Source organism: Poecilia reticulata, linkage group LG21, assembly GCF_000633615.1.
Source record: "Poecilia reticulata strain Guanapo linkage group LG21, Guppy_female_1.0+MT, whole genome shotgun sequence".
NCBI lineage: Eukaryota > Metazoa > Chordata > Actinopteri > Cyprinodontiformes > Poeciliidae > Poecilia > Poecilia reticulata.
The window spans coordinates 21,788,130-21,814,163 of NC_024351.1; the positions used below are offsets into that span (position 1 = coordinate 21,788,130).

Genomic DNA, 26,034 nt, shown 5'->3' on the forward strand with positions numbered 1-26,034 from the left:
ATATAAGGAGCAGCATTATATCATGTGTGAGTTGTGTTTTCACATCATTTCTTGTATTTAATATGTGAAACGTCAGCACGACTACGAGCCACCTGCCAGCTGAGATTTGAACATGGCTGTGGTTTATCTCCTTCTACTTCTCCAAAACTCAACCATCCTTCTAAATTGGTGTAATCTGCAATCACTTTGCCGATGGAATCTTAGATGAAAAACTAACAAAAGGTTTCATGGCCTGTTAATAGGTAACTAAGTTATCCATGGTGGTGAAAGTTTTATTTTTTCACATTCTAGCTCCAATTAGGATTTTTCTGGTCCTGCAGCTAAATGCTGACAGGAAGTCACTTTTCTTTAAAGATCTGAACACAAAGAAGTAGCCTGGTAAAAACAAGTTGTTCCTTACTTTGCTTCGTACAAAGGGTCTGGAACTTTGACTATTGAGAAATGATTGCTTGCTGCTAACGTTTGACTCTGCAAGCTGAAGTAAGCTGCACTATGAAGCTTTTCGTGCTACATCTTTGCTAGCAATAAAGTATTTTGGAGGCATGGCCAACGTGGTCTAAATGGCTTTGTTCTCTTCCTCCACTGTTGTTGCCAAACTACAACCACAGGCAAACTATATTTCTAAAACAGTGCAGAAAAAAATCTATGCATCATTCGGAACTCCTTCTGTTCACTGATTGGTCAGGATGAAATCTTTAGACAGAACACTGAAGTGAGACGACAATAGAGTGGAATTGAGCGGAGGGCAATTGCCAGGCTACGATAGAAGGCTTGAAGAAAAAAGATTGCCTTACAGTAAAACTTTCTTTCTCTCTTTGACAGGAATCCTGTCTGCAATAGGAAATGGCTTTGTCATTTATATGACCATCAAACGCAAGACCAAGTTGAAGCCTCCTGAACTGATGATCGTTAACCTTGCCATTTTTGATTTTGGCATATCAGGTAACGAGAAACATCTGATACATGTGTCTGGTTCATGTTAACACTTAGAGTTGATGAATGGATGGTTTTAAAAGATTATTGCATGTTTTGACATTCACTAAATCTTATACAGGTGATATAAAATGTCTACACAGCTTTTTTAAACTGCCTTATCAAAGTCAAGGCTTCTATCTTTTGGTATGAGCTTCAACTGACCTTCATGCTGTCAAGCATTAAATTTTTTAAAGGCCAAATTTTCCCAACTGCAATGTAAAAGTGTTGGTCGCTGTAAACAACTGATGGCAGCTATTGGCAGGGTGGCAGAACCTGTTATTAGGTTTAGGGGGTGGTTTAGTTAAAAGAAGAAACCTGTGAGGAAGGAAGATATTTTTGCCAATTCCAGAAAGCATTTCTTGGAGAAAAACCAACATACTTGTGTTGCCAAAACATCCAATGACACATATTGTATTTCCCGGCTATCATACTGTGCAGCTGATGAGCTGAGTGGAGGCAGCTATGCACAACCAATTACTGCACACAGGAAACAGAGTGGAGCCATAGGAGCTCTGGAAAGATGGAATTTTCAGTAACAGGTAGAAAAGCCAAGCTTACGGCATAAAGCAAGAAGAAGTCTGTACACCCAACAATAGCCTGTGGGCTTAACATGAATCTTAGCAAAACTGAAATATTCAAGTAAAATATGAACTTACAATAAAAAGTTGAATTTCCTTAGTGGTAAGGAACATAAAGGATAGATGCAAATTTACACTCGCTTAAAATGACATCAAACAACCAAAGAGCTTTCTGGAGCCTTCAGAATGAAGATTGTTGCAGATTATGAGTCTGTTGGGGGGAGAGATCAAAGTCATTTGAAAATCAGCTACCCCATAACTATAACCATACAGAAAGCAGTCTACAAATAAAGCAACCATCAAGGTGCTGAGGTCTAGCCATCCAAGCAATTTCACCTTCAGAGGAGGCTGCAAAATGCTGAAAGAAGTATCCAAAACACTAAAATCTTATCTGCTGACCTTCAGAAGGCTCTAGCTCATGGGTGGGCGATCCAAGTCTTTGAAGACCGGTGTCCTGGAACTCTACGATGTCTCCCTGGTCCAACACACTTCAATTAAATACCTAAGTCACCTCCTAAGTGCAGTCAAGTTCTCCAGAGTCCTGCTAATGACCTCATTATTTGACTGAGGTGTGTTGAAGAAGAGACACACCTAAAGGTTACAGGACACCGGCCTTTGAGACGTGGAGTTGCCGGCCCGTGTTCTAGCTACTGTTGATGTTGAAGAACCTGCCTGGATAATCTGGAAGACGCAGTAAAGATGAACCATGGCACTACGAAGGCCCCAACATACTCAGGCGTACTCCACTACACAGAGGATAATGCATAATTGAGACAGACTCACTGTGGACTCAAAGCAGACATCCACTGGACACATTCATGCAAATGTCAATGTTTACAAACAGTTACATGTACTTGGTGTCCCACAGTAAACTGCCCAGCAGGAAACGGTGTTCACATCAAACTGTTTTGCATGCAACACCAAGCTGATAAGATTTAGAGTCGCAAACACACACATCAGTCAGACTGCCACAGCAGATGTGCGGTGGCTGCCATAGTGGAGAAGAAATGAGCCTATGCGCCCAACTACAGTATCTCCTCACAATTACTACTATCCACTTGGATTGTGGGAAATGACAAAATTTGTCACAAGAAAGGCAGACAATACACTCAACCATCTGCACAGAGAGTGCGCGGAGTCTGGGTGGTTCACAGAATATGGAGAACACGGGTCTTCAGTCTCATTGGTTCATTTGTTATATTCTTTGGTCAAATGAGTCCACAATTGAATTATTTGACCACAGAGAACAGAGAAGAGGTTCACATAAACCAAATACAGCCTTCCAAGGAAAGAACCTCAAGCCATCTGTGAAGCAAATTACTTTGAGTGCTGCTGCAGAATCTGTTCATCACTGAATCCACCACAAATTTTACCATGAATGCCTGAAACCCACAAATATTTGTGACCCCCTTATAACCACTTATTATAACCATATAATAAAACAGGATGCTACCCTAAAAACATGACAATAAAACCTACCAAGAAATTTACCAAAGACGGTCAGAGAATGAAGAAAGGGAAAGTTTAGATTTGTATCTTTATGAGATGCAGTGGGGTGATTTGATCATTCTCTAATTGATAAATTAATAACTATAAGACATCAATGTAAGAACATTTCCATTGAAAGAACAGAATGTTTAATGGGCTATGATAATTTTTTTATGACTGTCTCTTAAATCTCTAATTAAGGTCAACCTCTTTGTTGTAGATAAAGGGATTAAACACTTTGTTACTTTACAAAGACCTGCTGACTTCATGTGTTTCAAATCCTCCCATGAGCCAGAGAGCCCTGACCCGGCCCGTCTGATCTGTGAAGTTCACAACATCATCCAGTACTGGTTCACTTCCTGCCACAAGCCCCGCTGAAACGTCCTGGACCTGATCCAGTTTGCTTAGGGAGCACAGCGTAGGGTGCACTGGGATACCACAATGCCTTTGATTTTCTGCTGATTTCTCCATCAAATGACCAGCTGTCATGTTGTTTGCTTTAATTAAAACTTGTGCAAAGTAAGAGAACACAATGAGCCGTCTCTATTCGCTTATGAGAAACTGTATTGACTGACTTATAGTCAGGTGTGACTTGCATATATTATTTTCCTCTTCATGATGCACTTTTTGACCGACACATTAAATTTGAATTCGTCCTGACAGACATCAGACAAGGAGTAAACATTACCGTCTGCAAAAGCGAGAAAAGATAAACCCAGACCAGAAGTGAGACGGCCAGAGCAGGAGGAACGAGTCCACAGCTTGAAGAACATGAGGCTGGGAAAATGCAACTTATACATATATATATTTTCCTCTTAATGACAAATTTTTTGATTGATGGGATTCAGAGTTAGAAAAACACAATACTACTATAACATCCACGCCATCGTGGTATGAGAAACCTCCCCGTACTCTGATGTGTCCATGATGTCTCAGCCACCGTGCTTCACAGTGGTCTGTGGCTTGTGGTGTTTGGGGTTCATGTGACAAACCACTTCTGACCTCAGGACCCATTTAGAAGATGGCTATGCATTGAGTCAGGAGTATCAATGGTTGGGAAAGCAACACAATCACAAGCTTAAAAAGGGACGCAATGTTTTGCTATTAGCTGTCATCACTATGACTACTAGATAATATAAGGCACATGGGTATCAGATTTAACTAGTCAGTGAATATTTTTAATTTAGAAAAAAATTACGTGGAAGTGGTATGTAGGCTAGTTGTGCTAGCCTGACTTTGGCAACCTTACCATGAACATGTGCTGCAGAATTTGTTTTTTGGTTCAGTTAATACAAAAATAAGACGACCCACATTCCAACTGTTTGAGAGCTCATCAGCAGAGCAGTTTAAATTAACCAACTAAACTGCTGTGTTCAAGCGATCATTTATTAACCTGCTTCATGCATCACCGCTGCCTGTGTCGCATCAATTATAATTGAGCTCGAGTTGAATTGCTTGTTCTCAGTCATTTATTTATGCTGATGAATGAAACGTTTCATCCCCTAAGGCTAAACTTAAACATTTGTGTAATGGTGCAGCAGTGGACTGTGGATGTACTGAGTGAGAACAGCTGGTCTAATCTGCTGCTGTTTATGAGACAAAAAGAGAGATGAATGGAGTCTGCAGGAGAAAGACAGTCAAATATAAACAGGATGTGCAAAATGACTTCACCCATCATGTCTGTGGCAGGGAAATAGATTGATGTCATCAGGCAGCTCAGCAACTGACAGTAGCCACCGGTGGCAGAAAGTGTTTCTGTTTGTCTTTTTCTTCTGTTTTGTAAAGGCAGTTCAGCTGGAGGGAACTGCTGTCCTTTTTTCCCCAGACATGTTCACTGCAGCACTAAAATAGACTGATTACAATCTATTCAGTGACCACACAAGAGAGGTTTCCACCGACTCAGGAATTCGTTAACTGATAGAATTGCACACAAATGTCAGAAGGGAGAAATAATATGGCATGGTGATATTTTATGCAACAGAACATACAACTGTTAGATAAATCAAAATCAGTTCTCACAGGTTGTCTTATAAATATTTTTGAAATTCTTCTGTTGTCGGGTAAAAAAGGCGTTTTGAACTCTGCGGCTTAGAGCTGACACTCTGACTGCTGTTTGCTCTCATTTTGTGAGTTTTGTAAAACACAGAAATTGTGATATGACTGAAAAACCACCTGATCCTGGCAAAACATTTAATCAAAAAACTTTTTAATTGCAATGTTTCAGTTCAGCAAATTGGTTCTCATAATTCCAGCCTGCGTAATTTTATGGTTGGTAGAAATGCATCTAATGAGAGTTAGGTATTTAAAAAATAGCTTGAAATGTTAGCTTTAGAAGTTGGATTCAATTTAGAAAGAATATCACACAATTCAACCAGAAACTAGGTTCCAAAACTTGTCTTTGTTACAAAACGAGTTCTGAAAAGCTACAACATCTTCTGAAGTATTGGAAGAAACTATTTAAAACATCTTCAGTCACAATTTTAAATTTTTTTATTGATTTATTTAGACAAGTGTTGACAAGAGTTTAAATATCAGGAGCTAAAGTTTACTGTGCACAGCTGATTAAACCACAAGGCTGTAAACAGCGGAAAAGGGCAAAGGTCAAATTATTGTTCACATGGAGGAGCTTCAGTATTGCAAATTTGAAAAAAGCTGAAGCTAACGCAGTAGTTTAAGGTTCGAAACCTAGAAATGGCTTGAGAATATTTCTCAGTAAAAACACTCTTTTCTGCATGCTATATGTAGAATCTATAATTGAAGCTCTAGAGCGGGGCATACTGACCTGTGTGTGCCCCTCTTGATCCAGACAGAGTTAAGTCAACAAAGAACGTGTGTGTCCTGGAAGTGAACAAAGCGGGGTAATCGCTCCATGTGTTTCCTCTGCAGCCCGCTCTGCAGCGGCCCGGCTCACAGTAAAGGTTTTGAGTCCAGGCTGATGTCCTGTGACATGAAGGATCACATCGCGCCGTTTGGGACGAACGCAGAGGTTTTATTCCCAAACGAGTCTTTCCACTGGTGGAGTCCTAGCTCAACATTTGGAACGCTTTGGTCAGCTGGTGACCTTCGTCAGTCAGGACCAACTGGGTCACCCGGCTCCGGCTCTCAGGGGGGTTTGGTCCGAAGTCACTCTAATTTTCTATTTTCTACACAGCAGAGGGAGAAAATGTATCCTTGCTTCTTTATTGGATACCACAATGCACAATGTATTATGTGTATTATGGTATCTGTAGTGCAGATTTCTGGTGCAACAGCATCATCACACTAAACTGACCAGGTGGTGCCCACATAGTAAATTTGGGAGGAGACACATTTTATGTTGTGACATGTTTTTTTTTTTTTTTTTTGAAGAACGAACGTAGCACATTGTGCCACAGATCAAAGGTTCTGGGGAAACTTTCATTTCCTCTGAACCTTAGCTCTATTAAGACAGTCAGGCGCATACTGATACAATGTTGTGAAGCATGGGAATGATGTCATTGGACAAAAGAAGAGCAATAACTCTCCTATATTCAGAATATGCTCATTGACTGAAGGAATGTAGATTTCTTAACTCAGGCCATGAATAATTGTTGAGTAAAAGCTACAATTTACATCAGGCAAGAAACAATCAGGTGTGAAATGATGTATCCTCCTGAGGATGTTTTTTTTTTTTCTAATTAACTTGTCTCTTCACTTCTGAAGCACGACTCATTTTTTTATAAAGTTAATTCAAAAATATAGCCTGTCTGTCCGTCGTAACCATGAGCAACACATTTAGTACTGTTACAGTTAAAGGTTCAGCTAAACTAACAGGGAAAATATAAAGGACTTGGTCTCTTTATTGTATTTTTCTGAATCATTCATTCATTCATTCATTCATTCATTCATTCATTCATTCATTCATTCATTCATTCATTCGTGCATTCATTCATTCATTCACTGAGTCGATCTCCAGCAGTCAGTCAGAGATAAGGTAATTTCAAGTTCATGTTTTTGACACTGGGAAGAAACTAGATCACCAAAAGAAAACACACATATGTACGAGAATCACTTGAAAAGGCTCCACAGAGATATTTTGCCAAATTAATAGTTTTGCCATCCACATGAAAAAAACCTTTGTATAACATGTTTATTTTTACGACTTATCATGTGAACAAACTTATTCACATGCGATTTGAATTGCATTTCTTATTTAATGAAAACACCGCAATTGCAAAATTCTGTTTTTTTAAACATTAGGAAATATCGACCAAGTTTTGCACAAATTAGTAATGGAAGCACAGCTAGTTTGTGCCTTTGGGACAGAGATTTTTGAGGCAACAAGGTAAAAACCGTCACTATGTCCATCCGCAGAAACACACCACTCGATCAAGAAACAACGATACCACTTTTGTTTTGATGCTTTTTCATTGTCACTAAACAGAAAACAGATGAAATGAATTCTTCAGAGGAACATGCTTTGTTTGCAGGAGCTTTTTTTTTTTTTTTACTTTGGAGTGGATATAAAAAAACTAAAATGTAAATATAGAACGCCACAGGGCTGCGATGTAGCTTACCATCATCAGTATGTTAATGTGTGTATAAATGACTGAATGTAGTGAGAAGCACTTTGGGTCCTCAGGACTTGATAAAGTGCTACACAAGTACAGGCTATTAACCATTTTAACAGAATTGGTAACACATGTAATTATGGAAAAAATAGGCTGTCTTACTCTCTCTTGGTTTGTATAATGAGTTTGGGAGCCTCAGAATAATGTGGACGGTGTTGAGAAACACAGTCGTCCAGTTAATGGGTCGGTTTTCAATTCTTACAGAACATTTTTAAACATTAGCTGTTAGACAGACATCGTCAGTATCTGTCAGTCAGCTCAAGGTTATGCAAAAAGCAAACATTTTATTTAAAAAATAACTCATGTTGCTTAATCAGAATTATGTAAGCACAATAAATTAAAATGAAAAATATGTTAGTTCCTTATTCATACCCTATATAATCCTCATAAATCCTCTTCAGTTGACTTTGTCTGTCAGACAGGCCTTTGAATAGGCCGACTGAAGACACAGAGGTTGTCCTGGTCATCATAAAGATAAGGCAGAATGCATAAACTACAGAAACATTTAACATTGTTGTTTTATTGCATGTTAACTCAAAATAAAGCACTGCTTAAAGAAAGTAAGTAAATAATTGCACATTCTGTAGGCTTATGCTGCCTATGAATGTACAGGATTATCAGGATGACATGCAGGCTGGATCACTACCATTATGAATATTCTCCATTATTGGAATTAAGCTTTGCCCTTTGGATACTTAAAGTGTTACRTGGAAACGTTAGCTGCAATGGAAAAGAAAATGAGAAACGGTTCTGACGGAACCRCTCACTAGAGCGATACTGATTGTGCARCGAGTTTTTATCAACAAGTAACAATTCTGATAAGAGCAATTTTAACTGTAGTTTCCGATAGTTACTTGTTTACTCCATTCTGTGACAACAGTTTTTTTGTAGCTCTTGTCAACCAGCAGCTAGTTTGATGTTTTTAAAGGAAGTGTTGATTTATTCCTTTAAAAAAATACTTGGACATGTATGTAAATTGTAGTTAAAGTCAGTAAATTATTCCAAGTGGTGAAAAGTTTTCTAGCCAAGCCCAGTCGATTGTATTGAATCTCTCCTGCTCAATAAGCATGTGGCGACAGTGGACGGTGGATGTACTGAAGTCGTTGCATGTGCAACCATGACTCACATGTCATTGGTAGAAGGGCAAGCCTCTATTTTAACAGAACAACACGGCAAATGTAATAAAAAAAAGTTAATGTCAGCAACAACTACAGATAATACATTAATGTAGAGTAGGAGGAGAAAGTCGGAAACTGGATAATGACGATCAGTTTGTCTCCAGTAGCCTAAGCCTATAGCAGCTTAATAAGTACATAAGTCACTCTACAAACTTTACTAAAAGTGAATATGTTAAGCCTACTCTTAAAAGTAGACAGGATGTCTGCTGGAGCTAATAACTAAAGGATCTGCCTCCAATTCTRCTGTTAGAAACTCTACTGGTAAACCTGCAGCCTGAGAGGAAAGTACTTAGTTGGGGGATTTATGGAAGAATAAGATCTCTAATATACGATGGGGCTTGAGAATTAATGTCTTTGTATGTAAGGAAATGTAAATAGTRTTCTGGATTTAACAGGGAGCCAAACAGGAGAAGCTACAACTGGAGAAATTTGCTCTCTCCTTCCACAATGGGGGAATACAGAAATCTCATTTTTACTCAGTAACAAATGTAGTTTACAGTGTAAATGAATATTATACATAAGCCAACAGGCTCAAGTGAAAATACATATTTGWGTACAAAACAATAGGCCTCTATTACTGTTGAACAAGAATCGGTTAATTTCCACCTGTTTTCAATGCAGTAGTTGCATAAACTCTTTTTCGTTTCCATTCTCAGAGCAGCCATCAGCTTCAACCTCTGCCAGAAATGAATATTTATTWATACAAAGTGAAGAACGTCACTAAATCACCTGCCTTAGCTAGATTAGTACCTGCTCATAACCTTTTAGCAGATTAACACTCAAAAAATGAGCAATCCCTTTAAGAGCTGTTCAGACAAAACGGCTGCATGAGCCGGCAGGTAAACCAATCACTGCCCGGCTTGTAGAACCAGAGGTTTGGCTGTAATCTAGTRTTTGTACAGTAAACGCTGTTAAGCCTCTGAACATGTGAGCAATCATGTGCATGTGTGTGTCTGAGTGTGTGTTGTTACCAAAAGAAGACCTTTCAAAGCATAATTAATGACATTGTTTGGTCTAGTAGCCTTATGGGGGCCAGAGCACCACATCATTTCTAAAGTTCTTGTAAGGGGCAACGTCAACATCAGGGTAGTGTTAGGGGCCACACAAAGCCTGCAATGTCTTCCTAATATTTTATGGTGCAGCCTTGTATTTGTGTGTCTACATGCTGACCGCCTCAGTTTTCAGTAATTCCAAGAAAACATTTGGCTCATCATGTCTGCAGTTTTGCCCTGGAGACAATTGGATATTTTTTTGCTTTATTTTGCTTGAARTTCGGCGGACCACATGGCTGCTGGCTCTCCAGGAACTTTTAGGGTGGGGAATCAACTCGGGCTTTGTGTTGATTTTATTAACCCTGGCTCCATGGAAGAAGACCTCCTCACTGTAAATGGGGTGAGAAAAAAMMCCAGCAATACCAGTAAACTTGTTAKGTTCTGGGGGGTTTTGGGTWTTCTTGGGGCTGCTGCTTGGTCCTTTTACTCACCACTAGATGGAGTCCTGGAGGCGGCAGGCCAGAGTGCTCCTCTGCTGTGACATCATATTCACACCGGGAAGCAATCATCTCGTTACCCACGACTTAAGAGAGGCAGACGGCCAGTACTTTGACRCCAGAGTGTTAACCAGTGATTGTACCTCTTAGCCCCTCTGAGTTATCTCTGAGTTTCCGTGTTCTTGTGAGCTTTTGTAATCCCCTTTTTGTGGCCTGTTTTTTCCTCAAGAGTTTTCAGCATCCTGATCTGGCTCTTGCTCCTGAGTTCCCTCATGACGCCACAGGAAGCTGCCCCGTGGATGTAGTGATGGGCAAATGAAGCCTCATGAAGCAATGAACCTTTCCAGCCCTTTGCTTTGCCAAAAGGTTCATTACTCGATGCTTCATTCATAACTCACTAGTGACATCTGCTGGTGAAACTAACAGCTTTGTCACTCAGTTGGATCATACTTCCAAAAATTAGTAAATGCAATATTGTCACAAAGTTTTCATCAAACTCATATTTAGTAACAGGAGAATCAATGAAACCATATTTAATTGTCATATGTTTTAATTATTAAAATGATTTGTAGCCAATCTAATCCTGGTATATGTTGAACGTCAGTGGTTGTGTTGGGTTTTCTTTTATGCCTGTCTGATTTGACAATAAAGACATTTGATGTTTTAGTGTCTTGGGAGTGCAGTGCCTGTTGGGGCGTTCACTTTTTCTTGAATTTACAATTGGCTCTGATCCCTTATATTTGGCTACATGTTGAATTTTAGTTCTGCAACACCATTAAATCTGCTGTGCGAGACAGATATATCCTTGCTAATCAGACTACAAATAAGAGTGGAACTTTGCAGAAGGTGAGAAATTGGGAGGTGGAAGGTTAATTATTATCTGAAGAATTTTATTGTGAGGATGATCGTATTCCCAGATATCAGAGATTTTCTTCTTGCTGGCTCCATTTCAGACAATCAATCAAGTTTATTTATGTAGCACATTTCAGCAGCAATGCAGTTCAAAGAGATTYACATCATAAAATCACAAAACTATAGTTATAAATAAACAACATAATCTACAATTGAGAAAAGCAGTAACAGACATTACATTTTGATGAGTGCCCTCATCAATACACATCAACTATGTTGGTCAATGTTCATTTTATTTTGGCCACTGAAGACAAATATTCTCCTCTGATGCGAGAAAAAATGGACAACCCATGAAGCAGCATGGCTCGTCGCGCTTTTATTTTGAAAATCGACAATCAAAATGARGCAGTCACGTGACCCATGCAATGCGAGGCGTYGTTTGTTGCCAGTCACGTGGTTTTCAGCAAGACAACACAAGCCTCRAAGTGGGACTTCATCRAACACGCCCCCTYTTTACTCGGTACAAGCCTCGAAGCCTGAATTCAAATAGCCCATCACTACGTGGATGCCTGAGTTCCCAGACACACCTGCTGCAGCTGTACCTACCTTCAGTCCCAAAGCTCTGACTGGCYGTTCTGCCGACCCTCTGCCGTCTTCACGAACCAGCCTGCCTGTCCGCCCTCCACCACCACCACTCCATCCATCTCAGTCCGTCATTCACTCACTCCTTCCAAACTCTGGACCTACCTGAGAGGAAACCCCCAAGAAACCCTGGAACTCCCTGCACCAATATTCTCTCTCCGAAGCCGGTTATTACACATCACCAGTAAGCCAGCTAAATTCCTGTCAGGAAGATCTCTAATTTCCCACAACTCTGAACTCACCATCTCCCCTGTCGTCTTCCCCAGTGAGCTGTGCGAAGCTGAGTCGCGTCTGGAGCCGAATATCATCTGCTTTGTTTGTATTTTGATTATTTTCACCCTTCTCCTGTGGTGTTTTTGCATGTGGGATAAATCAGCTAAACCCATCACATGACAAAACWTCCCAACAATAAAGTCGTCATTGATGTCACTTTCCTGTGATGTCCAGGACTACAGATCGCCATAGACACAGATAAAAAATGTTTATTTTTATATTTTACAGTTTTAGATCTTTTGCTTACAGCATGAACATCTAGTCACGTGCAACTRATCAACCTCACAATGCTACCGTAGATTGCCAAGTTGTATTAATCACTTGGTTTCTGCATCATCTATTTTTACATTGTTCTTTCTTTGAGCTTAGGGGCAACTCTCTTTTTTGTGTTTGTGTGTGAGTGTGTCTCTTCCTTTCTTTTTTTACAACATACCTTTTGTGCTGTGCTTCCTAGAAGAACTCTGGCCACAGGAGTTGTCACATGCATTTCCACTTTTCAGTTCTGTGAATCGAAGTTCTGGGAAACCAGTAAATGGTTTTCTGTTAGTGTACTAAAAGACATGGAGAAGAAATGTTGTGCCTGTGCATGTTGTGTCTTTGACTTAGTCAAAAGCAACAATGGTGCCGAAAAACAACTGGGCCATAGAGTTAGCTATTTCTTCATGTGTCCTGTTTCACTTACTGTAGGATGTTTTTTGGTTACTGCTTAGGCCTGTCGCGATAAACGATAAATCAATTAATCGCACAATAAATTAAACCTWTCGACCTCATTTTAATTAGCGGCTTTATCGTCTCTTCCTGCCTTTTTTTCTTTCTTTTGATGAGACTGAATGAAAAAAGGCTCAGCTCTGGTGCTCTCCACTGACCCTCCCTTCCTCATTTCCTTTGTGTAATGTCCAGCACACACTACACGAGTTGTCGGCCGATTGTCGGCCCRTTTTCAAAACCTAAGAGACACATTAGCAGACAGAAATCCTAGGTATAACTGTTCGATCGGGTTTGTCGTGCCGTGTGGTGTCCAGGTACAAGGACACAAAATGGCTACGAGTCCAGTTAACTAATTTTAAAACCAGGCATTAATCAATGCTTTACTAGAATTCACCTGCAATGCATGTGGCWAGAATCAGCGCAAAATCCTGACTGAATGAACATCATTCTAAYCTATTTATGTCACGTTAACGAAGAACAGCTGAAAACTTACCGGGTTTATCAACTGCAATAGCAATTATGCTCCAACTCCTTCCCTTGTCATTTCTATATTCTTTGCACGAAATGTTGAATAAACATGTTGTTTCCACATATTATCTCCAATGTCTGCTGGACTTCGTGTTGCGCCATGTCAGCTGTTTGGGATTCCCCTCCGTAATTTCCCCTCAAAAAGCGCGGAGGAGAATCCGCGCTTTCTGATTGGCTACCTGTCACATTCAGTGTTAAAGCTCCCAGTCGGGGAAATATCCTGATTTAGATTAGAGCGGCCACGACGCTCTACCGTAACAAACCATACACTGCAGGATGATCAAGTTACGAAACCACAAGCGACAATCTTAGATTGACCTATATGCGATGTTTACGGCAGTCTGAACGGCCCCATTCCAATCTTCTCACCTCCCAAAAATCCGACTTGAGCCACTTTTATATAACGTGCAAAATCAGATACATATTTGATAGTTTTCAAAGCACCTACAGTCAGATGTTTATGTCACGGATGTGACACATGGGTCATAATTCTGTACCAGAAGAAGGCAGACACAGAAAATCCAGATGTCGGAGATGTCTAGAACATTTTGTATCAAGATGGCGGCGCGTGAACAACGCGAGGCTCAGCGTCTCTCCAGAACCTGCTATTTAGTGATTTTCTATCTATTTCTTACCGGACATTTTTTTCAGAACTGCACCGCTTTGCTGTGCTATGGCAGATCTTCGACTCGTCCCAGAAATCTCCAGAACACCGGAGGCTGTCTATTTCTCCCGCCCGAGCGGAAGTGCGCGCAGATGGCGAAGAGACCGTAAACAAAGGTGGGGTAGGCGTGGAGGGGTGCGAGCTAGGCTAAAGCTAACACCACACCAGCTCCCTTTACCCAGCATTTTCCTTGCCAATGTCCATTCTCTGGCCAATAAAATGGACAAGTTGCGACTTTTCATCATGAGTGACAGACGGATTATGGAATGTCATGTTTTTCACCGAAACATGGCTAAACAACAGCTGTCCGGACAATGCTATCCAGCWAATTGGACGCCACACACACCGAGCCGACAGGATAGCAGATGACTCCAGCAAGACCAGAGGTGGAGGCTTGTGCATTTATATTAACAAAGCTTGGTGCACAGACTCTGCAACTACCAGAAGTCACTGCTCACAGAATGCAGAGTTTTTAATGGTCAAATGCAGACCTTATTACCTCCCAAGGGAACTCACTTCAATCAACCTCACTGCTGTGTACATCCCCCCGGATGCTAATGCCAAGCTAGCCATGAAAGAACTCTATGCGGCCATTAGCAACACCAAACCAAGCACCCCGAGGCTGCTTTTATTGTTGCGAGTGACTTCAACCACTCCAACTTGAAGACAGTCCTCCCCAGATTTCACCAACATGTCTCCTGCCACACTAGAGGAGACAAGACCCTGGACCATGTCTACTCCAATCTGACTWGAGCTTACAAGGCRACACCCCTCCCCCACATCGGACAATCAGATCATCTCTCTCTGTTTCTCACACCTCGGTACTCACCACTCATCCAACGTGTGAAACCCACTGTGAGGAGAGTAAAAGTGTGGCCAGGGGGTTCAGACGCTGTGCTYCAGGATCGGTTCAGGAACACAGATTGGAATACTTTCCACCACACAGACTTGGATCAATACGCTTCATCTGTACTGGACCACATCTCCACTACCATAGACTCGATCACCGCCCATAAACGCATCACCATGTACCCTAACCAGAAACCCTGGATGAACCGAGATGTTCGTCTCCTGCTGAAGGCCTGCAACATCGCCTTCAGGTCAGGGGATGCATAGACCTACAGTGCAGCCAGGGCTGAGCTGAAGAGGGGAATCAAGAAGGCCAAACACCACTACAAAAAGAAGGTGGAGGATCACTTTTCCAACTCCAACCCCCGACATATGTGGTAAGGCCTTCAGATTCTCACAGACTACAAGAATCCCAACACCTCCCCTGCCTCCTCTGATGTCTCCTTCCTCAACGAGCTTAACAACTTCTATGCTCGTTTTGAGAGAGGGAACACCACAACTGCAACCAAGGCAACCACCACCTCAGGCCAACAGCCACTGATTCTCCTCTCCRCTGACGTAGGAGCGGCTCTGAGCCGGATTAAATCCCACAAGGCTGCGGGTCCTGATGGCATACCTGGACGTGTCCTTAGAGCGTGCTCTGAGGAGCTGGCAGGAGTGCTGACGGAGATCTTCAACCTGTCCCTGGCCCGCGCTGTGGTACCGACCTGCTTCAAGTCTACCTCGTCCCAATCCCCAAGAATTCCAACCCAACCAGACTCAATGACTACCTCCCGGTAGCCCTCACCCCCATCATCACTAAGTGCTTGGAGCGGCTGGTCCTAGCACACCTCAGATCCTGTCTCCCTCCCACACTGGACCCCCACCAATTTGCATACAGGCAGAACAGGAGCAMAGAGGACGCAGTCTCCGTAGCGCTGCACTCTGTCCTTTCTCATCTGGACCGCAAGAACACTTACGCCAGAATGCTGTTCTTAGACTTTAGTTCAGCATTTAACACTGTCATTTCACTCATCACCAAACTCAGAGACCTAGGCATYAGTTCACTCATGTGCAAYTGGCTGCTCGACTTCCTGACCAGTTGACCCCAACATGTCTCATCCGCCATCATCATAAACATCGGAGTGCCACAAGGCTGTGTGATGAGTCCCTTCCTCTACTCCATCCTAACCTACGACTGCAGACCTGTCCGTGGCTCAAATGCCATCATCAAGTTTGCAGATGACACCATGGTGATCGGCCTCATCAGAGACAACGATGAGGTCGCCTACAAGGAGGAGGTGGACCGTCTGGCTGAGTGGTGCGACAAAAACAACCTGCAGCTGAACACAGAGAAGACCAAGGAGCTCATCGTGGACTTCAGGAGGGATGCTGACCTACACCCACCCATCCACATCAAGGGGACAGAGGTGGAGCATGTGGACAGCTTTAAGTTCCTGGGGGTTCCACATCTCCGAGGATCTGACCTGGACGACCAGTTGCTCCAAACTCATCAAGAAGGCTCACCAGCGCCTCTTCTTCATGAGGACCCTGAGGAAGAACCACCTGTCCTCAGAGATCATCACGAACTTCTACCGCTGCACCATCGAGAGCATCCTCACCAACTGCATTACAGTTTGGTATGGGAACTGCTCTGTCTCCGACCGGAAGGCGCTGCAGAGGGTGGTGAAAACTGCCCGCTCCCTACCATCAAGGACCATAAAATATTAGGAAGACAGCACCGCTCCCTACCATCAAGGACATCTACAGGAAGAGGTGTCTGAAAAGGGCTTGGAAAATCACCAAGGACTTTACTCACCCCGCATTACAGAAGCCTACGGACCAGAACCACCAGGCATCGGAACAGCTTCTTTCCCACAGTTGTCACGCTCCTGAACGCCTCCTGACACAACTATAAGGACTGTACCCCCCCATACCTCCATACAACAACATACGGACTGTCCTCACACTCATACATAATCTGTATATAATCTGGAAATCTTATTTGCCATTATCTATCTTGTATTGTAAATCTACTAATACATAAACAATTCATTCCTAACATTTCTGTATATTCTGTATAATCTGCATTATCTGTATATGCGCACATAGCTCCCATATTGTTTATTTATATTATATTATTTTTATACTGAACATTTCATTTTTATAACAACCTTTGTACACCTGTAAATACATATTTGTACCCTGTATAGCACTTCGGGATAGATGCAGACTACATTTCATTGCTTGTACTTGTGACGGTGCAATGACAATAAAGTTGAATTCTATTCAATTCTATGTCTGAAAATTATCATTTTGAACTTATGAAATAAGTCTGTCAGTGAAGCACGTCACAGTCCCACCACATCCTAACAGACTTCTCTACAGGAGTTGCAGCCAGCGCTCCATCTAAGGCCATCGCTTTAAGTTTAGCTTCCTTCATGTTATAATTTGTGATGATAAAGTTGGCTCTCATTACTGAATAACTTTAAAACTGATCCATTGACGGCTCTGTCCATTATTACTGTCCTAAAAATTTGTATAGCAGTTACACATAAGCTTGACTGCAGCACATTATATTAGTTGGAACACGATGACTTGCTGTGTGAATGAAAGACCAAAAAAAACTCCTACCACACACACCCTGTTGGAAGGAAGACTCACACTGGACGAACCCCAACCCTAATCCCACCCCTAACCCACTGGACCTAAGGAAGGCTTGGTGGTACTAATATATCATGACTTTTGTTTTTAAGGATTTGCAGCTGGAAGGCAAATATAGTTGAAGGATGGATGGTTAGAAAAACATTTAGGAAACATTTCTGATAAGAACCTGAAGCTGAAATCATGTTGAATTTTTTTAGACATCTGAGGGAAACTGCTGGATTTAGACAGGAATGAGATTGAAATCTCATTTTCATTATGTATCCCCCTGTTCCATTCTACATGAATATCCATAATTTATGAACTTTTTTTTGGTTTGATTGTGTAGTATGTTTTTACTGCTGAAGTGAATTTCACTTCAAGAGCCTCATGGAAACTTTTTCTATGTCTGATCTGTCTTGCCAGTGTCTGTGCTTCTGTTATGGTCATAATACTGTCTGATGCTGGACAGGTAACCAGCTCTGATTTGAATAGGGTGCTCAGCTCTTTATGCCTCCACTGATTCCTTTCCTGATGAAAGTCTCTGTGGGATAACGACTCGCAGCCAACAGAGCAGGCCATGTATGCAAATTGACTGACAATCTCAGATTGTAATGTCACGAAATAACATCCTGCAGGCACATTACATCCAGCGGCTTAGTGTTGCTGTTCACTATGAAGAGTGGTACATCGTTGTTTGCAAAATTTACTGCAACAAAGAAATGTTTGGAATGTTTATGAAATTCCTACAGCGTTGCTTTTTACTTAAATAAAATCTTCTATCCCTGTTAGTTTCTCCTTTGACATCTAGTTGTCATTGAACAGACGACAACTAGATGTCGTCTGCTCAAGACGACATCTAGTTTGTTGGAGATGAATTGGAGAAACGATTTGTCAAATGCAAAGCATGAGAAGAGAAATCCAGGCTGATTCTAACAGTAGCTGATTCACAATGAAAGCTGGGAAATATGCAGTTGAAGGACATCCAGTAACACGGGAGAAACTCTATATCGATTTTTAAGATGACGACCGCAAATGATTTTCTCYACTAGAGGTGAAAATTCAAAAGCTAAAGAGTTTTTAATCGACCCAAGCTTAAAAATCCAGCCTAGGAACGATTCAACCAGAAATATTTTAAGTTCAGTGTTTTGTTTGGAAATACAAAATCGGGTTTGTATATCCAGAGTAAATGTATGTAAAATGTTGTTGACCTTTGCCCTCTCTCCTCTTTTCAATGTTTTAACATTTCCAGGCTAATATTGTAAATAGGAAGTTGATCTTAATGTTTTGCCTGGTGAAATAAAGGTTTAACTAACAAAACTATAACCTTCTTGGTTTTGGAGAATGTCTAGAATTAAACTTTAAACTAGACTTTATTGTCCTCTTCCCAACTTGTCTTGGTTGCTAAATTCTAGACAAGTTTTATCAAACAGCAAATAAATAAAAAAAAATGGCAAAATTCTTTTGCCAATTTTGTTGGTTGGCAAAACAAACAAAAATGGTTCAAATTACAGGATGGGGAACCAGGACAGGCAAACAAACTCACCTTTGGGTTTTTTTAAAGTGGCCTGTTGTTTATGTTTCTGGGCAGTGAATAGAAAGTTAGAGTGCTAAAAAAAAAATCACACACGCACGCACGCACRCACACTCATGAGAATCACATGAAAAGGCCTCAAGTCCTTCATTCCACCGAGAGATTTTGCCAAATAAATAATTTTGGCTGTGTTGCACCACTCTTCCAAAGGAATAACATTTTTAGTGTGGAAAACAAAACCAGCTTTCTCCCATATTTCCCAAAGATTTCACTGCATCTTTGGGATATAATAGTAAAACATACTACCTAAAGCAAGTAAGATGCCTGCTATTAGTTTTAGTAGGAAAATTCTGATATATATAAATATAAATATGTGTGTGTTTATTTTTTTTATGTGTTGTTAAGGTGCTTCATACTTTCAACCTTTTTATCCAATGATTAAAAAACACAAATAAAAATTTATAAAACTGTTCACTGTAATTTTGTGACACTCAGAATGCCCTTTTCTGTTGTTACCACTAAATTAAAAGTCTAGTTTTTTTTCACTCATTTTTTTTCCTGGACCCTTTCTCTTCCCATCCCATCCATCATTGTTCTCTCACTTGTATTTCACCTTTCTTTCCTCTTCTTCTACTTTTTTTTTCATCCCGCCTTCCCTCCCTCCAGTGACCGGAAAGCCGTTTTTTGTGGTGTCCAGTTTCTCCCACCGCTGGCTGTTCGGCTGGGAAGGCTGTCAGTTCTATGGCTGGGCAGGCTTCTTCTTTGGCTGTGGGAGCCTCATCACCATGACAGTGGTGAGCCTGGACCGCTACCTGAAGATCTGCCACCTCCGATACGGTGAGTCCGCTAACAGTAGCTAACACTTTCTGACAGCACAGCACAGAAAATAAAAGGCCATKGGAKTAGTAATCATCCGTCTGGTACTTTGCTTTGCAGCAGATGACAAAGTCTTCACTTCCAGTCCTGGACTGTCCATGTTCCACATTTTAGATGTTTTCCTTGTTCAACTCATTGAATCAAACGGCTGAATTACCTCTTCAGTAGGCAGCTGAGTTCTTCAATCTTACTAGTGAGCTGATAATTTAGCTCAGGTGTGTTGAAGCATCTGAAAGTAGCAGGAAAACCAGCCATATCCTCTTGTAGTGCCCCCAAGTGGTCATTACAGTCAAATTAATCAAGATATATAGCAGGGGTCTTCAAAAAATAAATAATAGGAGATGTTGATTTTATAGCTTAAGTAGCATACGCTGTCCCTACCTAATTAAAGTTTCACACCATGATACCAGAACACATGCGTTTTTCAGAACAGAAGCATATTACGAGTGACATGCACTCCAAAGACATGACTGAGCAGTGGCGCAAAAAGTGGGTATGCAGGGTATGCAACGCATAGGGGCGCAGCACCAGAGGGGGCGCCAAAACCCCGTCTGGGGGCGGGGGGGTGGAAGCGCGAGTGAGGGGRCGCCGATCTATGTTTTCGCATCCACCTGAATAATGTTTAGTTGCGCCACTGTGACTGGGCCTTGATGTTCTGCAAAATCCYCTTGATGTTCTTGCATTTACTCAATGCAACATGTGTTTGTCAATGTGACAGCATACAAAGAAAGATAGGAAATCATGTGAAAGCAGATTTACCCTGGATTTACACTACGTGCGGCTCYGCTGCACTGCAAACCCTAGAAGTACTCCAGGAAGAATGTGTGTGAAATGAGAGATCTCACGATCAAGTCAGTGATTAAAAGAATAAAATAAAATACTGCAGTTCTCAACTTCCAAAATTAATATTTTTCCCTCCAACACTCTCCTGATTGTATCTGCTTGAACCTACGCTCCTACAAGATAATTCAACTTAGCAGGTTTCAGAATTAAATCCACATATTTTGTGTGTACGCACAGCCATAGATGATATATRCTGAAACACCCATATTTTCCTTAACATATCCAGTATCGCAATCAAATTGGTCTGTCTTGGTGAATCATTTTGGTGTTCATGCATTTTTCTGCTGAAGTGCCGTGATTGTTGAAGATTTCGGCGTCCGGCAAAAATAGAGCCGTTCTAAATTTGAYGGATGTTGATGCGGCGCTGTGGAGGTAGAGTAAACACCCTCACTGACTRAAATGGGTGTGTATTTACTGTGGAGGACACAGCTTGGCAAAGTGGAGATGCAAACAGCATATATTGGGGGTTAGTCCGGCGTTAATGACAGAAAATGACGTAAGTGTCCAATAAGTGTTTGGTCTTTTTCCAAATGATGACTGAATTAAAGTGAAACATGAACTGTGCTGCTCACTCCAACACTGTCAAAGCGTGTCTCTTTTTTAGAATTAAAATGAATATTTTTGTAATTTTTATGACACTGAAAGATGGGTTTGGAGGGAAATGTAGGTTTATTTKTKTTAAACTTTTTTCTAATGTAGATTATATGTTTCTTACTCATCTTAGGTACATGGTTAAAGCGCCACCACACCTTCATTTGCTTGTCCTTTGTCTGGATGTATGCGGCCTTCTGGGCCACCATGCCGCTGGTTGGCTGGGGCCACTACGCCCCGGAGCCGTTTGGGACCTCATGCACCCTGGACTGGTGGCTCGCTCAAGCCTCTGTGTCGGGCCAAAGCTTCGTGTTGGCCATCCTCCTCTTCTGCCTCGTCCTCCCAGCAGGCATCATCGTCTTCTCCTACGTCATGATCATTTTTAAAGTGAAGTCGTCGTCCAAGGAAATCTCACACTATGATGCCCGCATACGAAACAACCACAACCTGGAAATGAAACTCACAAAGGTCAGTTATGTCCGAGGTTATTATAGTCCACAAAAAAAAAAAGCAAAATACACATTGAAGTTATAAAAAACATATCCGTTAACTGAAATGAATAAAAACAATCAATGGTGGAAAAAGAATTACTACGTGGAATTACATTATTCATTTATAAAACTAACTAAAACACTGAAAAGATAAATAGAATATCACTTGATTTTTGTGTTTATAGAAAATCAAACAGTTTATAGAATATTCTTTATTGATCCCCAAGGAGAAATTGCTTATTTTTTGAAAGCTRCTCCATCTTAGGTAATAAATACAATGTATATAGACAGCGTACGCTACTTCAGTTATAAAATCAACATCTCCTATTATTCATTTTTTGAAGACCCCTGCCATATATCCTGATTAATTTGACTGTAATGACCACTTTGGGGCACTACAAGAGGATATGGCTGGTTTTCCTGCTACTTTCAGATGCTTCAACACACCTGAGCTAAATTATCARCTCACTAGCAAGATTGAAGAACTCAGCTGCCTACTGAAGAGGTAATTCAGCCATTTGAGTCAGTGAGTTGAACAAGGAAAACATCTAAAATGTGGAACACGGACAGTCAAGGACTGGAAGYGAAGACTTTGTCACCTGCTGCAAAGCAAAATGGTGACAGCAGCAGAAGGAGAAAACATCAGAATCAACTGCTGGTCAACAATAAATTAAATACATTTTTTGAAAATGGAATCTTTTGTTGATTACTTGTTACACAATTAATATATACATCAGCACAATATAATACTTTGACCTTTTTGAATTCTGTACCCGCAGGTTTAGCAAAGGTAAACTAATAGACATTAGCAAATAAGACTAATTAAAACTAAGTGAATTAGACAAACAAAAAGTCACATCGAAATAAAACTAAACCATAATGAAAAATCCAAAACTATTCCAACCCTGGTTATATCAAAAGGAAACGTATGAATATGACCAAAATTGGGACTACGAGAACAAAGCAGGATGAAAAAACTTTCAGAATTGCTGCTGCTTAAAAAAAATCAACTTAAAAACTTCTGAATGTTGTTTTCTTCTCTCTCCTAGGTGGCGATGCTGATCTGCGCGGGCTTCTTGATCGCCTGGATTCCGTACGCCGTGGTCTCTGTGGTGTCGGCGTTCGGCGAGCCGGACTCCATCCCCATCCCCGTGTCTGTCATTCCCACGTTGCTAGCCAAGTCGTCAGCGATGTACAATCCAATCATCTACCAGCTGGTGGATCTGAAAAACTCCTGCTCCAACTGCTGCATCAAGGTCATGAAGAAACCAAATCATTTTAGGAAGTCGAGGTAAAACAAGTTTATTACTGTGYGGTGCTGATCTGGATCTGTTGGTTTTCACTTCCTTAATACTGTAGAGACAGAGAAGCCTTAATAATTGTTGTCAGCTTAAAAAAATAACCAAGATGATGCTTAAAATATTGATAATGTAGAAGGAAACAGGAAATGCAGATCTTCACGTCTGTCTGTTGGCAGAATGTCCATCGGAAACTGGTGACCTTGACCTTGCGCTGGACGCCTTCACTTCCTATTGCACAACAGCTCTCAGTGTTCCTCCACTTTTTCACACGACTAAATTAGAGCTGGTTGGATTTCATCTCTTCCTAATATATAATGTTGTTCTTTGTTGATGAAAATGTGATTTTCATATATTAAATATATATATATACGATTGTATTCATTTGGCAGAAATGAATACAATCCCCACAGTAAAGTCTTTATGCAGCTACAGCTTTAATTGCCCGTTTACATTGACTTAATTTCCAAAACTGCATATTAGTGTAAGCTGGTTGTTAGTTTTCCCTGAATACACATTGCAAAGTTCACATAAAATCCCCATAAAATATAGATTTTTTTATATACAGCTCTGGAAAGAATGAAGAGCCCGCTGCACTGAAAACCTCCTGGTTCTTCCACCAAATATTGCTTTCTGAACTTTCCTTGAGTTCAGACATATTAGTATTGTTGTTTCTAAATGAATATCAATTTGTTTTCTTTGCATTATTTGAGGTCTGCAGCTTTACTAAATACAAAATTTTTGTTTGGAATTTCAGAGACATGTGAGTAATTCATAGAATAAAAGAACAATGATCATTTCACTCAAACAAATATCAAGAAAATGTAAAATCAGTGAAACTGGTCATTTTAAGTGGTCTCTTCATTTTTTTCCAGAGCTGTAAATATAAACTTTAATAGAAATGGTTTTGAGTTTATTTCAAATGTAACAGATGGTGAGAARAGGAAGGAGAATAGAAGTGGAGGGAGACAGGGGAAAAGTTTAAAGAGAAAGATAGAAGCAGAGGAGAGAAAGACGCTTAGAGAGAAGACAAGGCAACATGGCCGACGTCTGCCCCTAAACCTGCACAAAGAGAGAAAGAGAAACCATAGCAACAAGCAACATATGCATGTATAATAAATAAAACATCAATAAAAAAAATACACTGTACAAGGTAACACTGTACAGACACTTAACTGACAAAGTGTCTGACAAACACCTGCATCTAAACAATAATCATATTTTTGCTCGTTCTGTTTTCAGGTTCTACACAATCTCCAGCTCAATAAAGGACAGCAGACCAGCCAAAGACGCTCACATCGAGATGTAAAGCAAACTGTTGAGACTGCTGACCTTTTGTCTTTTCTACTGTGGACATTTTGCTTTCACCTTGCCCTCTCTGTGCCCAGCAGCTGACCAATCACACGCTGCCTGCCTGCCATGAGGTCATCACCTGCTCACCTTTGTTGCCGATTCCTGCGTGCTGCGGCTCCCTACCTACACTGGAAATCCACCTTTCTGGTAGCTTCCTACCTGCACATGACTCTATCGCTGTAGTGTACACTGGTTTCTAAGTACAGATACAATGTTGTGTGGACTTGTTGATTTTTCCATCTCCAGTATTCAAGAGTTCTCAAAAAAAAGAAAAAAATTAAAAACTACTTGACTCAGGTTTGGGAACCGGTGATGTTTTCAAGTCAAGACGGATCTTCAGCTATAATGGTTTTTGTGTAAAATATGGTTACAATTCTCAAAATTTGGTTTGTTTGACATTTTTAGYTGAACTGGAAAATACAACTTAAAAAAAAGAAAACAGATTCATGTTGATGTTTTCTGCTGTTTGTACAAGTTGTTGGTGTTTGTACTTTTACACTTGTGTTGTATATGAMAAACAATTTGTAAGTATCTGGATACAGCACTGGATCAGATGATCTCACCTGGTTAATGGCAGAGAGTGAGAGAGAGAGAAAGAGAGAGAGAGAGAGAGAGAGAGAGAGAGAGAGAGAGAGAGAGAGAGAGAGAGAGAGAGAGAGAGAGAGAGAGAGAGACACGACTTAATTCTGTTGACTGAAAAGTCAAACCAGGAAAAGTTGAGCAATCATTATTTAGCAACATCAATTAAAAGTCAATAGTGTGAAGTATAGGTGTCCAAGAAAACACACACACGCACACACACACACGCGCACACACACACACACACACGCACACACACGCACGCACACACACACACGCACACACACACACGGAAGCCAAGCCATTCAGAATGCACTGACGCCAGATGTTGTCATAGTTTTACATCTGGTTGATTGTTGCAAACTTGGGTTGAATTAATTTAAAGAAAAATACATTAATTTCTACAAGTACCTACATTTGTAGAAATAGAGTTATAGTTAATTCAGGGATGACTAAAATATATTTATTTTTGCTATATCTTCTCTTTTTTTGGTTACCACTGAAAATAAAAGTTGTTCCTTTCTTTAGCAATGTGTTCATTTCTGTGTTGGCACAAACAGTAATTTATGCGTTTGGGTTGGTCTTTGTTGTAACTTTGCCTTTTTGGTAATGAATCTTAAACCGTTTTAAAGCCTGTTTTTCCTCTGAAATAGTTTCACCTTTGTRATGTGAGAACATTTGTGCGTTGAGCAGCAACGTTGATTGTGTTTGGATTTTGCCAAAACCAAACAGTTTGTTCTGTTACTGACTCTTTGTATCTGTTGTTAGACTGGTTGGTGAATGAAGTACTTCCTGAAACTCTTTTCTGGTCACACGCTGCTGTGGGATGGCATCCTTTCCTCATTTGGCATTTATTRGTTCACCTTGAATAAAATTTAGTAATAAACCCCACTCTGTGAGGACAACGGCTGCCATCTTGGTAGATCGGTGCCAAAGAGTTGACGTATAGGATCCCAACGTTGATATCTCCATTTCTGATGATGTCAATCATCCTCTGATGGAGGCAACGTGATGCAAAGTGACCAACATAGTCA

General features: G+C 40.8%; 1 protein-coding gene across 3 annotated transcripts in view; it reads left to right on the forward strand.

The window, feature by feature from the left end:
- Window positions 1-25,527, forward strand: part of opn5 (opsin 5) — a 50,505-nt gene extending 24,978 nt beyond the window's left edge. The window contains exons 3-8 of one of the 3 annotated variants that reach the window (XR_532518.2): window positions 823-942; window positions 19,636-19,806; window positions 21,413-21,747; window positions 22,820-23,061; window positions 23,248-23,357; window positions 24,311-24,378. Coding sequence is in view for 2 of the 3 variants with exons in the window: in XM_008398572.2 (XP_008396794.1) it covers window positions 823-942; window positions 19,636-19,806; window positions 21,413-21,747; window positions 22,820-23,061; window positions 24,311-24,373; window positions 24,460-24,463 (935 nt within the window). In the remaining variant the exon portion in view is untranslated. Of the gene's footprint in view, window positions 1-822; window positions 943-19,635; window positions 19,807-21,412; window positions 21,748-22,819; window positions 23,062-23,247; window positions 23,358-24,310 lie in introns of all 3 variants that reach the window. The other 2 variants (XM_008398572.2, XM_008398573.1) reach the window with 2 other exon arrangements.
- Window positions 25,528-26,034: the final 507 nt, after the last annotated feature.